At 40.5% G+C, this 13,494-nt stretch overlaps 1 protein-coding gene across 14 annotated transcripts in view; it reads right to left on the bottom strand.

The window, feature by feature from the left end:
* Positions 1 to 1,384: 1,384 nt before the first annotated feature.
* The window catches only part of LOC102052239 (protocadherin alpha-C2-like), a 96,995-nt gene continuing 84,885 nt past the window's right edge, over positions 1,385 to 13,494 (bottom strand). For 9 of the 14 annotated variants that reach the window (XM_055718116.1, XM_055718110.1, XM_055718109.1 and 6 more), the window contains one exon: positions 1,385 to 3,310. In XM_055718116.1, the coding sequence (XP_055574091.1) occupies positions 3,266 to 3,310 (45 nt within the window). In that variant the 3' untranslated portion in view covers positions 1,385 to 3,265. The remainder of the gene's footprint in view (positions 3,311 to 13,494) is intronic. The other 5 variants (XM_055718115.1, XM_055718108.1, XM_055718112.1 and 2 more) reach the window with 2 other exon arrangements.

Below are 13,494 nucleotides of genomic sequence, written 5' to 3'. Positions count from 1 at the left end.
CAGTCCTCCACAAATACTTCATGCCAAGAGGTTCTCCTCCTCCTCCACATCCAAAATCAAAGATGTCAATGGTATAAGTTGTACCCCAGCTTTGAAATAGCCAAATTTCACTAAAGACATCTCAGCATTCCAGCTGTACTAGAGGGTTCAAATAAGGAAAAGTCTTCCAAAAATCTGGTGAGGTGCCTGATGCAGTGAAAACACAGTGAGTCTGTATAATGTCTATTCTATAAGTGCAATCCAGTCTCTATTTAAATAATTCCGGCAAGAGCATCTCTTCTGCTCTGAGAGTTTTTTCTGTTTTATCAGATCTCCATACTGGAATGCTTATCCTCAGATATTCTGCTTCTGTCTACCAAGTCATGTAAGCATACAGTCCTCCTGCAGCAACACTTTAAAACTTTGTGTTTAAACAGGCCAGTCAGAGACATGCTGCAACTCCTGGTTCATGCTGTCTTGGAAGACCAGCTGTGTATGACCACTAATGAGAAATGAATTAATATGATTTGCCTGTATAGAGGAAATGCAGGCACTCAAAAGAAAAAAGAATTAAATTAAAATCTAAAAATAACCAAATGTTAAAGATTTCTGTAAGAATTAAATCTTTGTGATGAATTTTTGCCAGCAGCATTCAGGAGAACTACTTTATGATGAGTACAAAAGAACATTATCAGCCTGTTTAAGTTACCAGTTTATGAACATTTAAGGAACACCTGGATTACTCACCAAATAAAAAAGTAAGTCTAAATGTACTTGCATAGCACACCTGCGCAGAAGAACAGCTCCCTCCCCAAATCTTACAGTTTTTCTTCTTGACTAGTCTTTAAACCTGAATCAAGGATTCTCTTTCTCAAGTAGCATCTTTTTAACCGCCAGTAAAACAAGACTGGTAGAAAAAGAAAACTCTGAATAGACCACATGAGGCCATTGGTTGTTCATGCTTTGAGATATGAATTCTTTTATTAGAGTTCTACCTTCTGTGATGTTTAAAGCCTTGCTGCAGGTTCTTAAAAATGAATAGGAATTGTCCTGTTCTGAACTGTCAGCAGTTTGGAAATTTAAAACATCCAGGACATGTCTCAAGAAATCCAGTTGTTCTCTTTGATCCTAGATTAAAGGGACTGTTAGAAATTTTAGAGCTATGTAGTTTCTTACAAAGTTCCAATTAATCCAACACTTGAGCTTTATTCTGTGAATGTACAATTATGTAGAAAACTCCTTGGAATTCCCTCATCAGCTATACTCTATTTAAAAATACATGTATTGGTTTCATATCAACATCCTCAACCACATTCAGCACTCCATTTATACCCTTAGGTTTAGTAATTCACAGAGCTTTAGCTTCACAGATTCTTACCAATAAATCCCAAAATGCATGCATGGCTTGGTTTAAGAAAGATATTTTACTTGTGTTTCATACACAAAAAACTGATAATCAACGGTGGCTTAAAAAATTAACACTACTCCACTTTTTCACAAGTGTACAAAAAAGAAATAATGAATTTACATTCAACAGTAAAGCTTAATGTCCACTCTAATAATAGCTGCATTGACATTCACATACACAAGCACAGAATAAATATTTCAGGATTCTTATAAGAGCATACAGCATACATACAGTACTTGAATTTTACATAATTAGTGTTAGTAGGGTCAGAAATTCATAATCTCATAGAAAAGTAAAACTAAAATCAGAAAAGGTGTGGGAGGTAACACCAAGGTACTGCACAGAGCTAGCAGGTTAGTAAATCCATTTCTGTGAGGAGTTTGCTTCTGCTTCTTCATATTAGGACAGTTTGTTTGCAAAGGTGTATCCAAAGTGCAGAGTAATGCAAAAAAAAGAGAAGATATTCTTGTACTTATTAATACATGCAAGAGGCAGCCCCCAAGTCACCCGACAGAATAAAGCTGTTATTGGCAAGTGGCCGATATAATACAGATGTTTCAGGCAATTTTTCTAAAGCACTTTAATAGCAGCAATTGTAATTTATAATGGCTCTAGATTGACTTCTGTTTGGGTTAAAGGGCATCATATTTCTTTAACATTTACAGCTATATTTCTTTATAAATAAATATCTCAAATAACAAATAGCATAGTTAATGTTTCTTTTTTCTCTCTTTTGCATAAGTGTCGTGGAAAAACTCTGACCTTTTCAGAGATATAATGTGCAAAATAATGTTAGAGTGGAAATAGTGACACAGAGCATCACAGTCAGTTACATTCCTGGAATGTCAGCCCAGCCCTTCTTACACTCTGAGGGCTAGCCTTGCCAGGGTAATGCAGGGCTTTAAGGGACAATTTTCCCAATGGCTTGCTTGGTAAGAGATAAAATTTATGGTATCTTAAAGAGCTGTAAATGTGAGGTTTTATTTGCAGGAGTGTGTACAACACATCATATATAGGGCATATGTTTCCACGCAGTGACTTCTCAAGATTTGAAAAGTCTGGTCATCTCCTTTCAGACATTTCCTCCCCAGCCTGAACATCTCTGAACATTTATATTCATTAGGTGTTTCTCCTGTTGCATATTTACCAGCTCTTCTTGCAGTTTATAATCTGATCTTGTATCACCTAGCTGACACCTGCACACAAATATTTCCAATCAGATAGAGGGTGCACAACATTAAAACTTTTAAACCTGTCCTGTAAGTGTCATCAAGACAGGAGCACAGGAACCACAGTGCAGAGTCCAACCTCTCACTGGCTGTACTGTGAAGATTCTCCTTTTCGGCGTAGGAGAAAGGAAACTTGTGTCTGCTTTTTAGATTCTGAAAACAAGCCAGAGTGGAGAAAAAGAGTTAACACCAGACTTAATAAAGCTTTTAAGACAAAACCTGTTAAGCAATTTAGACAGACACTGTGAATTTCCTGCAGATTTTGTCAAGTCTGTACATACAGGAAATTTGTTAACAGTAGGAAGAAGTTGGGAGTTGCTACATAGGAGAAATCTGCCATTATTACAAAAACTGGCTAAGTGGCTTCTTTCAGTATAAACCCCTCACTGGTCACTGTTCTCAGTGGTGCTGTTGCCCTTTTCTTTTTTCTCCTGAGTCTTGTTTCCCTTCTTCTTTTTCTTCTTTTTCTTGGTCTCTTCCTTCTTGCCAAAGGTTATGAAGTCACTTTTGTCAATTTGGCTGTTTGGTGGCTCCTGCCGGATGGAGATGATTGCAGGAGATCCTGGGATAATGAATTTGTCTGGCAACTCACCAGGACCACCTTGTTTGGGATTGCCCGGTCCAAATTTAAAGGTCCAGCTGTTGCTGTTCACACCAGCTCCCACTGGGGGGGACACCTCTCCCGCCTCAGGTTCTGAAAAAGTCAAAACAGCAAGAAAAGCTTAAAGCACCATTAATTACAAGCACTCAGTAACAACTTCTTACTTGAAAACTATGGTTTTAGCCTGGCTCTGCACTGACTTTCAGTTGCCTGGCTGTTCATCTGGGAGTTATGGACTGGTTATGGTCTAGGCTGCTCAACACATACAACAGTATGCACTTACTCACTCCACATACTGGTGGCCTCAATATGCTCTGGATCCCATGCTGTGCCTTGAAATACAGTTGTTCTCTATTTCTCTTTTGAAGTGCACGGAATAAGAGATTGCTGTAATGCAGCCCACTGTAGTGTTTTACAGCATGAAACACAAGCATGTGTATTGTGTGGCACAAGGGCATGTTTGAGCATGTCAAGTCTTTTGGGATAGGGTTAGAGGAGTGTCCAGGGCAGGGGCAGTCAGCCTTGGCAGCATGCACATCCATTCTGTCAGCTGTGTCCAGGATTCCTTGTGCAGGCAATGAGGTGGTGCATCTCAGAGATGAACCTGAGAGCCAACCAGCACGTAGGTTTGTATGTACACATGTATGCAATGTGGCAGACACAGACCTAGTATAAAAACAGAGGCAAACTGAATTGCCTGGGTAGAGATACTGCATGACTCCATCAGTCAGGGTGCAGAATCTGGTCTCAGCAATATTCATAGTCTTCTTCACGGTGAGGCTCTAACAACCTGCTCCCTTTTTCCAGGAAATGGGATGACTCTTGTAAGAAAGTTGTAAAGTTTTTCTAAACTATGAACTTATGAGCACAATGGGAAATCAGAAAGAGTTGGTGCCAAATTTGTGGTAAGCTGTCAAGAATTGTTCAGAAGTGAATAATATTGCAGTGAGTTCTCACACTGGGAAAGTCCTCACTATTATGTTTCTTTTTTCTTATTGTAGTATCACAACACAAAGGCTGGAAAACACCAGACTGGTGACTAACTCTTGGTTCTGTGAATTGATATGGTAGAATGGTAGAATATAATATTTTAAACAGGCACATATGAAGTGAAGTTCTGTCCCAGCTTTAGGCTTGCAGTATGAAGCAAGTTTTGATTTTATTTCCATGATTTTGACATGATTGAGCTAATCAGATTGACATGTTTATGTATGTTGCCTTGACAAGGACAATTTTTGAGCATAATCAGATGCAACACAGATTAGGTTCTTCTATGAGAAAAAATCCTAAAACCTGGCTGTTTTCTTTTTTCTTAAACTTTGAAAATTCTTTGTAATTTATGTAACTCCCAATTCTGAATAGTAATAGCATATCCATTTTGTGTATCATTTTAAGCACTTAAAGGATTGTGATCAAGGGAAAGCTCACTGCTTATGTATTGATGCTAAAGCCCTCAAATCTGATGGAAACATTCTTATGTACATTCTAAAACTGCTGTATCACAAACATAGGACCTGTCACACTTGTGATGCTCCTAGCCGCACACAAATTCTTGCAATACTGCAAAAACAATGCCAATACCACTGATGTGATTAAGTCTCAGCATTGTGTATTCTGCATCAGAGCTGTCCAGTTGAATAGGTAAAGATGTTCAGGGTAAAGAAGGAGGTGAGACCTGCATTGCTACAAGGAAGGGTTGGAAAACAAGCTCCATATCCCTTGGAAGAGGAGGCAAGGGCACAGAAAGGAGAAGAAACAGAGAAGTCCTAGGTCTCCTGCAGGTGAAAGAGGGCAGGAAAACAAAGTAGACAGCCTAGAAGGAGACTGCCAACAATTTGACAGCCCAGAAGGTGCTATTCAGTAAACCTCAGCTAACGACTGCTCCATACCCCTGTAGCGATAATGAAGAGTACTGCATTTACTTTAGCAGCCATTTCAGGAAATTAACAGCATCTCCTGTACTTCTTATTGTTTTATGACTCTTCATCTGCTGTGATGTTGTTCTTAAAATTTTCTAATAAAATGTATGTCACACATATCGACATAATGCTCTCCTGGTTCAAAAGCTGAAGAACACATTCTGCTGCTTGACAATCCTTCTCTTGCCTGGCAGCAAAATAAACAGCACTGGAAAGCATGATTCCTTTTTAAGCTTTTCCATACTTACGCAGTATGTCCATGTTACAGAACCAAAGAAATGTGTATATATGACACATCAGAACTGTCTCTGAGACCATCTGTGTAATAGGTTTTGCACAGGAAACTTTGTAAAGGAGGTGATATGACTGCTTTTATAATGTGATGTTTAATCAAGAATAAGAAGAGCCTGTATGCTTCTTTTCCCCCAAGACTGTATTTAATGATGATGAAGATTTGACTTTGAGTTTATGATCTTTGCAGGGATCTGCTGAAGTTGTTTTAGTGACCTTAACTTCCCTTGCATCAAATATCTTTTTTGAAGTTGTTATTAAAGTGGAATTTCCTCTGTTTTATCAGTTGTAGCTTTTCTGTAAATTTTCTACTTAAACATCTTAAACATCAGCTTCAGATTTTTCACACATCTGCCACTGGTAATAGTAATGTCCTAGCAAGCTCTTTCATACTAAATTCATTAATATGAACCAGCTTTAAGTTCGGCTTAATAAAGTATTTTGGTCAGGTACCTTTTATATTGCTTTTCTTTCTTTGAGATGACAAATTACAAAGGTGAATGTTGTGTGTCTTGGCCTTTTCCCAAATTATTAATGAATTGTCTCCCTCCAGGAATACAAAAATGTGAGCTTTCATATTGTACATAATAAATTAAGCCCCATTTGACAAATAAATTATTTCCCCTTCCCAACAAGCCCATGCAACATTCATTCCCAACACCACTGGCCCACAAGCAATGCTCTTTTCCTGTTCTTGGCAGGAAAAAAACAGCTGAAGGTGACCCCAAACCATGTTTGAACATTCCTTGCTCTGACTGGGGAGAGCTCTGTAGCAGTGAATAGTCCAAAACCTGCTCTGAAGTGTACAGGGTTACAACACTGTCTGGAGTGCAGTGCCACCGCAGCACAGCTGAAACATCACAGTGTGTTCATGCCATTTTGATACAAGCACAACGACAGTGACTTTGTATTTTCCATTTTAGCACACAAATACGGTAACATGCAAGAATAGAGGGTGTCCTTGAGGTACAGGATCTCTTGCATGGAAACTCCTTGCCAGTCTAACAGGGTATACATATATGTCTACATCATTGAAATCTAATTCAGAACAGGATTTTGACCCTTTAATCTAGTTCTGCCTAAACAAATCTACTCACTCAATGATGTCAGTAACATTTGTCCCAAATCCACCTGACACAATGTATCCAAACACAACAAACCCATCCTAATCTACCCTGGGATCAGGATTCTGCCAACTTAAAGACTTAGGGGGTTTACTTGCATTTCTGCATGTTCTTCCAGCCCCTGATGATGTTTGTTGTCCACACAAACTAAGCATTTTAATACTTGTTAATACTCACTAAGCCAAAGGACACTAATTATCCTTACAGCTGTGTGGAGAGCTCACATACAAAAAGACAGAGATGGACAGAACTTAATGAGTTAATAGCCAGCATTTCCTATGACTGGGGTTTCAACAATCTCCTCAGAAAATTTCCCTTCTGTGCGGTTTACCTGGTATCATGTGTGTTTATGTGTATTGGCAGGCTGGAAGGTCACAGTTCAGCTGTACTAACAATATTGTATGTTTAGGCATTTCAGATCAAGGATAAATGTCATCGCCTAGTTTCCAAAGCTTCCTTAAACAACTCTTCTGTTTCTTACCAGCAGGAACTTAACAACAAAAACTTTCCACTTAGATGCTGTTTTACATTTAACAGGATTAGTTGTACTTCTCTTGCATATTTTCTGGGTCTTATCGAATGCTTTACAGTTGTTTATTAAACTTAGAGGAAAATCTAAATAAAACAAGTCTACAAGCTATATTCATAACAATTTAAAGCATTACACTTCTCATCTTTCTACAGCTACACAGGAGGTTTTTGCCAGGGTTCTTACATAAAAGCGCAGTCTGGCCATTTCCTGGTGTAACTCAGAGGATTACTTTGGAGACTGTCCCTTTGCTTTACGCTCAATAAATATGGCGATCTTCATGTTCAATGACCAAATGATTTCTTTTTAAAATGCATGCATGCATCCAAAATCGAGGCTGCACCTGCAGCTCCTGATGCTGCTTCGCTTGTGTGTCTGTGTGCTAAAATGGGAAATGAACTTTTCACCCCTTCCATTTCCTCATACTCTCACCAAAACACAAGTGTCTCAGTAGACTTTAAATGGAACCTAGAGCAACAGAGACTCTGCATTCAAGTACATCATATATTTGGTTGGGAGGAAAGGACCTCTAGGTTGTCTTTCAAAATAATTATTTTTCTATCCAGTGACTGTTGTCTGAAAATACATACATACAATAAAAATTACATACAAAACCCTCCACATCCTAAAATCACCTATCTGAAACTGGAAGCAGTAGGGTATGGTGCCCAGCTACTTTTTTATCTTCCAGAGGCATTTACATGTCATATGCTGTAGCCCTCTACTTCCCACAGGACTTGAAAACCATATAAAGCTCTGTCAATAGGCACTTGTTCAGCAAGTCATAATTGCTTTGAAAGCACCCGATTTCCTACACACTGTCAGATAGAAAGTGCCATGTGGATATCATAGGCTCCAAGATCCCAGAAAGGAAGCAGATTGCAGGGGAGCTGTGTCACCTCACTATGCACCAAGCTTCTCGCTTGCGTGCTCCGGGCACTCCTGATCTCAGCGCTGGGGCTTTGCAGAGGTACCTGACTCCTGCTGTGTTCTGTGCAGGGAGCCCAGGCACCTACTACAAAGAACAGGTGACTAAATTTAAAATATAGTAGGTGTAGGCACCTAAATTTTTCTTTCTTAGATGTCATCCACAGAGTAAGATATCACTTTTTCTGAATTCAGCCACCAAACAAGTATGCATTCAATCTAAACTGTCTAATTTAGTCCTTGCTACAGTCTATAGAGACTCTCAGAAGGCAATTCAGCCCACATAGCTTAAATGTCTAGTTTTATATGCATTGAATTTTCTTTGTTCCTCTCCTTTCTCTGCTGGAGCTGTATTACCTTTGCTTCTTTAACTACAGATAAAGCCCAGACAGCCAGTTTAAACTAGACAGCTAACTTTTGGGGGACTAGTACAAAAAGAGTTGAATTCTGCCTTCAGGAGCAAGCTAAGCAGCATCACGGCTTGGGGGATGTTGTACCAATAACCATGCCAGAGTATTAAAAAAATATAAAAAGTTTGAAATTAATATGTTTAACAGTGACAGCCACAAAAATCCTGTACAACTATTTGCAAGATGAGGACACTTTCTCAGCCTTAATCCCTTCATGGGGGGCATCTTCTGTTAAGAAACACCTGAGAAAGTTCAGTCAGGTTGTTACAGTTGCACCATTTTCACCCCTTAAAAGGCCACATTTTAGTTATGACAGCAATGACACCAGTACAGTTTAGGTCTTGAGAGATCTTCTGCTGCAAAACTCCAAAGCACAGGTCTCTCACTGAGATTTACAGAGTTGTCTTTTCAGATGCAGCATTTGTGAATTCACTCGATGGGTTGGCTTTCATCAGCTTGTAAAACCATCAGAGCTGGTATGTAATACTGAGTGATGGGTACAAAAAGTTTGAAACTGAGATGTCTTCTAAATTTGGGGCAAAATGCCTGCTCACAGAACATGTCATCACTCAGCCTACAAACTGATAGCCCATCAGTTCTGGGTTAAGACTGCAGTTTCTACCTCACTGATATTTTCCTCTCTTTTGGGGAGGCCACGTGTTTCTTTCCTGTCCCTGTATAGCCCCACAGCTCCAATCTGGTGTTTACTAGGAACAGGTGGTGATCACTTCCCATAATGCGAGCTGGCCATATATTCATGTGTCATGTACATCGTCTCTACCTCCTATGCTTCTGCTGCTTTCTTAAAGATCCTTTGTCAGAAGAAGGCTAACTTGTGTTAGAACAGATATGTCCCTGCTCAAGGGGGAGAAGAGGAAACCATTTCTGTGCAGCTTTGTTTCCCTGCAGAGACATTTTTGACTGTGTGACATGCTCAGCCAAGACAGCAGCTTGCTTTCACTCTCTCCCTCCCCTTCACCCCTCCCTACTCAATGCTTTGTCCCTGTCTTTAAAAATTTGGTGGCTCAAGGACCCAGGATATCATTCAGTTAAAAGCTTTCAACTAAATAAACTATTATTATTAAGTTTAAAGGAAATATTTTTCAGTGTTTTTTTTTTCTAGACACCAGAACATGCTGACTGAAGTCACTGTGAGACTAGAAATACCCCATCATTAGTCACAGATCCTTCTGTCTGCAGGTCAGAGTAGCAAAACACATTAATTAAATGAATTTATTTAAAACTGAGATCATGCAAAAAGCAGGAGGCAAATCACAGAGAAAGCTAGTCATTAACCTGATTTCTCTCTTCCCTTCCTCCTCCACTGATGCTGTACTGACTGCAGCTTCTGCCTCTGGCAGGCTTAATGAATATTCACTGTTACAAAGAGCCTGACATTCTGCACTGATTCTGAAACAGCACATCAAATGCAAAGAGCATGCACTGAAAAAACCTCTCTGTGTCATCTGGAAGATCTCTGCAGACATTCTGGCTTTACTGATCATCCCTAAGCCTTTTTGAGATTAAAACACCCATTTAATCGTTTTTTAAAAAACAAATCAGAACAAAAAAAACCCAAAACCCACCCCAGAACAAAACCACAGCCAATAACACAACAAAGCAAGCAAATAAAAATCCATCATCAGCATGATAAAATGACAGATACTGAATTGAAAGAGAGAAATGATTCATTAGAACAAAGCTGAACCATTTTAACTACCAGTTTGCCAAACAATCCCAACCATCTCTAAGGACTATATTAATGTGGAGTCTTAAAGAGAAAAGAAATAATTCTCACTCTTTGCCCTTCCATCTGTTTAACCTGTTCCGCAGTAATGATTCAGAGATAGGAAGAATGACCAAAATGAAAACTTCTCCCCACCAGCAAGCCTGTAGCTTTAATCCATTGCTGGGGTTTAAAGTCAGTAATGTTGAATGGGGTAATTATAGCACATATGTTGTGGGAGATCCGTAACCCCCCACTGCTCCAACATCCAGACACAAAGCAGGGTAAAGGCATGGAGGTCACTTCCAGCTCAGTCTCAGGTTACTGTCCATGCTGACATCAAAATTTAATTTAAACAGAGATTATTTATCTCATTATAAGAAAAACAATCTTACATGGCTCTGTAGTAAAGCAATTGTCTCAGCTCTGTCAGCATACTCTGAGAAACACGAAAGCAAAAATTGATTTGCTTGCTACCACAACCTGCTGTGGCTAGAGCACAACACAGGGTAAATGGCTTCTCGCAGTTGCTAAAGAAGCAAACAGAGCATGGTGGCGGCAGCTCCTCTCACTCTTTTCACTAAAAGAGGCTTTTCGTCCCACAAGAACATGAACTTTCTCAGGTAACATCCTTCCAGTGCTGTACTTGTGCCCAGTCCTGCTCCCACCAGTAAAATTTGTCTTGGAAAGCACCTGCTAGTACTCGGTCAGCACAAGCTTTAACCTTTTCTTCACTGAACTGAGGATTAATCTGCTGCATCACTGAGACAGCAAGCACACACATCCAGGATGCTTTGTATCATCTTTCCAGCTCTAATCAGATGCTGGACCTGGGGGGTGCAGCATATGAATGTTTGCATTGCACAGAGCTTGTTAGGGAGAGACTACTCCTGCGATATAAGGTAGATGGATTTTTATTTGGGTATTTCACCATGTCTGCAGGCCCACAGAGACCATTCTCAAGAGTTCATATTTGAAAACAGCCAAAAAAAAACCCCAAACCCCAGATGATTTTCACCGTATAAATGCATTGTTAATATAGTGTGGGCAGCTAGAGCAGCAGTTGTTCTGCCCTTGCTTGGGGACTGCAGTGTCCCTCAGTACCTGGGAATGGAGAGAGGAGAGGTGGTGTGGCAGCAGCTGGGGACAATGTTCCCCTGAGGCCCCCCCCCGCGGTGGTTTGGCCCCACTGCCCCCCACCCCACCTCCACCAAAGAAAAGGCTTTTCTTTGCCTTCATGTCCAACCAGGTGCTATGCAGCCTCCTTTAGTGCTCTAAACTGAGCAGGCTGGAGGTGGCACACAGCCACCCAGGCCTCTGCTGAGGGCTGGTTTTAGGGTTGCCAGGTGACACATCCCAAAAATGTGGACTTTGAGACAAATATATAAAAACTGGGATGTCTGGTTTGTGGCTCAAATCTTCCTCTGGATGTGACCAAGAGTGAGGTGGCATTCTAACTGCTTTCAGCTGACCGGTGCTGTGTGTGGGTGCTGCCTCTATTATATAAAGACATGAAATATTGCAAAGAGAGCAAAACCCATTGCAGAAGACAAAGCTCTGAATGTCAGGAGGATGGGAACAGATCTGTGCATTGCTTAGTCTATATTATGGGAAGCCAATTCTGGTTGCTGTGTTCTGTTAAATCTAAGTTAAAAAAATATTTAATTCTTAGATATAAGCACTTCTATGTGAAAGACAACAGGCTCACAGACCATCATAAATCCTGCTGTGAAGATGAAAAGGAGGAAGCATTTCATGGCAGCTGTTGCAGCCTATAACAGCACTCTGCAGACAGCCAACCCTCCCACCCCTTGCTCTCTGCTAGATGAGCTACTGAACTGAGGCCAAGAGCGCAGACGCACTATCTGTCTGGTCCCCTCCTGCCACTGGAGGACAGTCTGCTTCCGTGGGGTGATCACAGGACCAGCAGCTTGGACTCCTATGCACAGCCACTGCAGCCACCTTCTGCCTCAGCCCCCATCTCAATGGCTGGCTGTGACTGATTCCCCAAATCAGGAAAAATTTAGGTCGGGGATTTCAGGTCACCTGAAGGGATGACAGAAGCAGGATTTGATGTTCTTCTAGCACTGGATATCCTGGACAGGACTAGCTTGTTTTCGTTTGGGTCCACCTTGGACAGTGAACACTCCTAAGAAAATTCAGTTAAATTCAGTCCCTTCTGCTTACCCTCAACAAAACTGGTTACCAAGTACCAGCCTCTACAGTCCATATTACAGCTGGTGCATAAAGAGGAAAGAGCCCAGCTTGAATGCCAAAACCCAGTACTGGTAGGCAAAAGAGAATCCCCTCATTTTAACTGAGCACAATCAACAGAAACACAGTAACTATGGAAACTTGGAGCATCAATTTTAATCTTTCGAAGCAGAACCTAATTTTAACCAACTAATTGGATGCTTGAAGAGGTAGTGAAAGAAAAAGGGCCACATTTATTTCCATGCTTTTAGAGGCATCTATTTTAAGCATGAATGGATGTGTGAGCTTCACCACTTAGAAATGATTGCATAGTAATGGATCACAGACAACTAAAGAATGGTCTTAAAATATGTTTTTTGCTTTCTTCATCTACGTTTAGCTTACAGGCTTCAACCATCCCTCTTGTATATGGCTCCCACCCTAGAAGCCCAAACCATCGCAATCACCAGGCCAGAGGACCACAGTGTGAGGCATCCTGCTTGGATCTTCCTTTCAATGAACACACAAAGCTTTGCAGCGTGGAAAATGTAGTGCCTTGTCTCTCAGAGTTTGAAGGTGGCTCCATGCCCTGAACCTCAGAGCTTGAACCAGTTCCCTGGCTCCCTCCGGCTCAGATCACAAATAAAGGGATAATTTTACTGGTATTTTATGGATGAAAGCTGAAACTGGCCTTTTCTCTATCTGGACCCACAAAGGGAAAGAAAGGGTTCTATTACTGCCTTAGTTTAGTTTGGTTTTATTATTCTCAAGGGATTTCTTAATTTTAAAAGCAAACTATACCATACAGTTATATAAAATTAATTTAGACCTACAAAATCCTTTAGCTGACCTACTCTGACTAGTTTATGACTGAACCTCTGCAAACTTCTCCCTCCTCCAAAAGCCAATTAACTAAATACTAACCAATGTCTATTTTGATCCTCACTGACATGGCTGTTAGCCAGCAACGTGCCCTGAAAGAGGCATGTTACTTTAATACCTTCCTTGGGAAGGGGCTGTAAAACTGAAGACAACGCAGGCCTCAAACTATTTGGACTCTGTCAGTCACAGCACTCTTTCCCTTCCACAATATGTACGTCACATTAGCAGCTTCCTCACATCTCCTGTTACGATCACATGCCATTATTATTCCTTTTT

The sequence above is a fragment of the Falco cherrug genome, chromosome 8 (genome assembly GCF_023634085.1).
Source record: "Falco cherrug isolate bFalChe1 chromosome 8, bFalChe1.pri, whole genome shotgun sequence".
In the NCBI taxonomy this organism is placed as follows: Eukaryota; Metazoa; Chordata; class Aves; order Falconiformes; family Falconidae; genus Falco; species Falco cherrug.
Note: the sequence above shows the minus strand (reverse complement) of the source record. Positions and strands in the feature narration are given on the sequence as shown.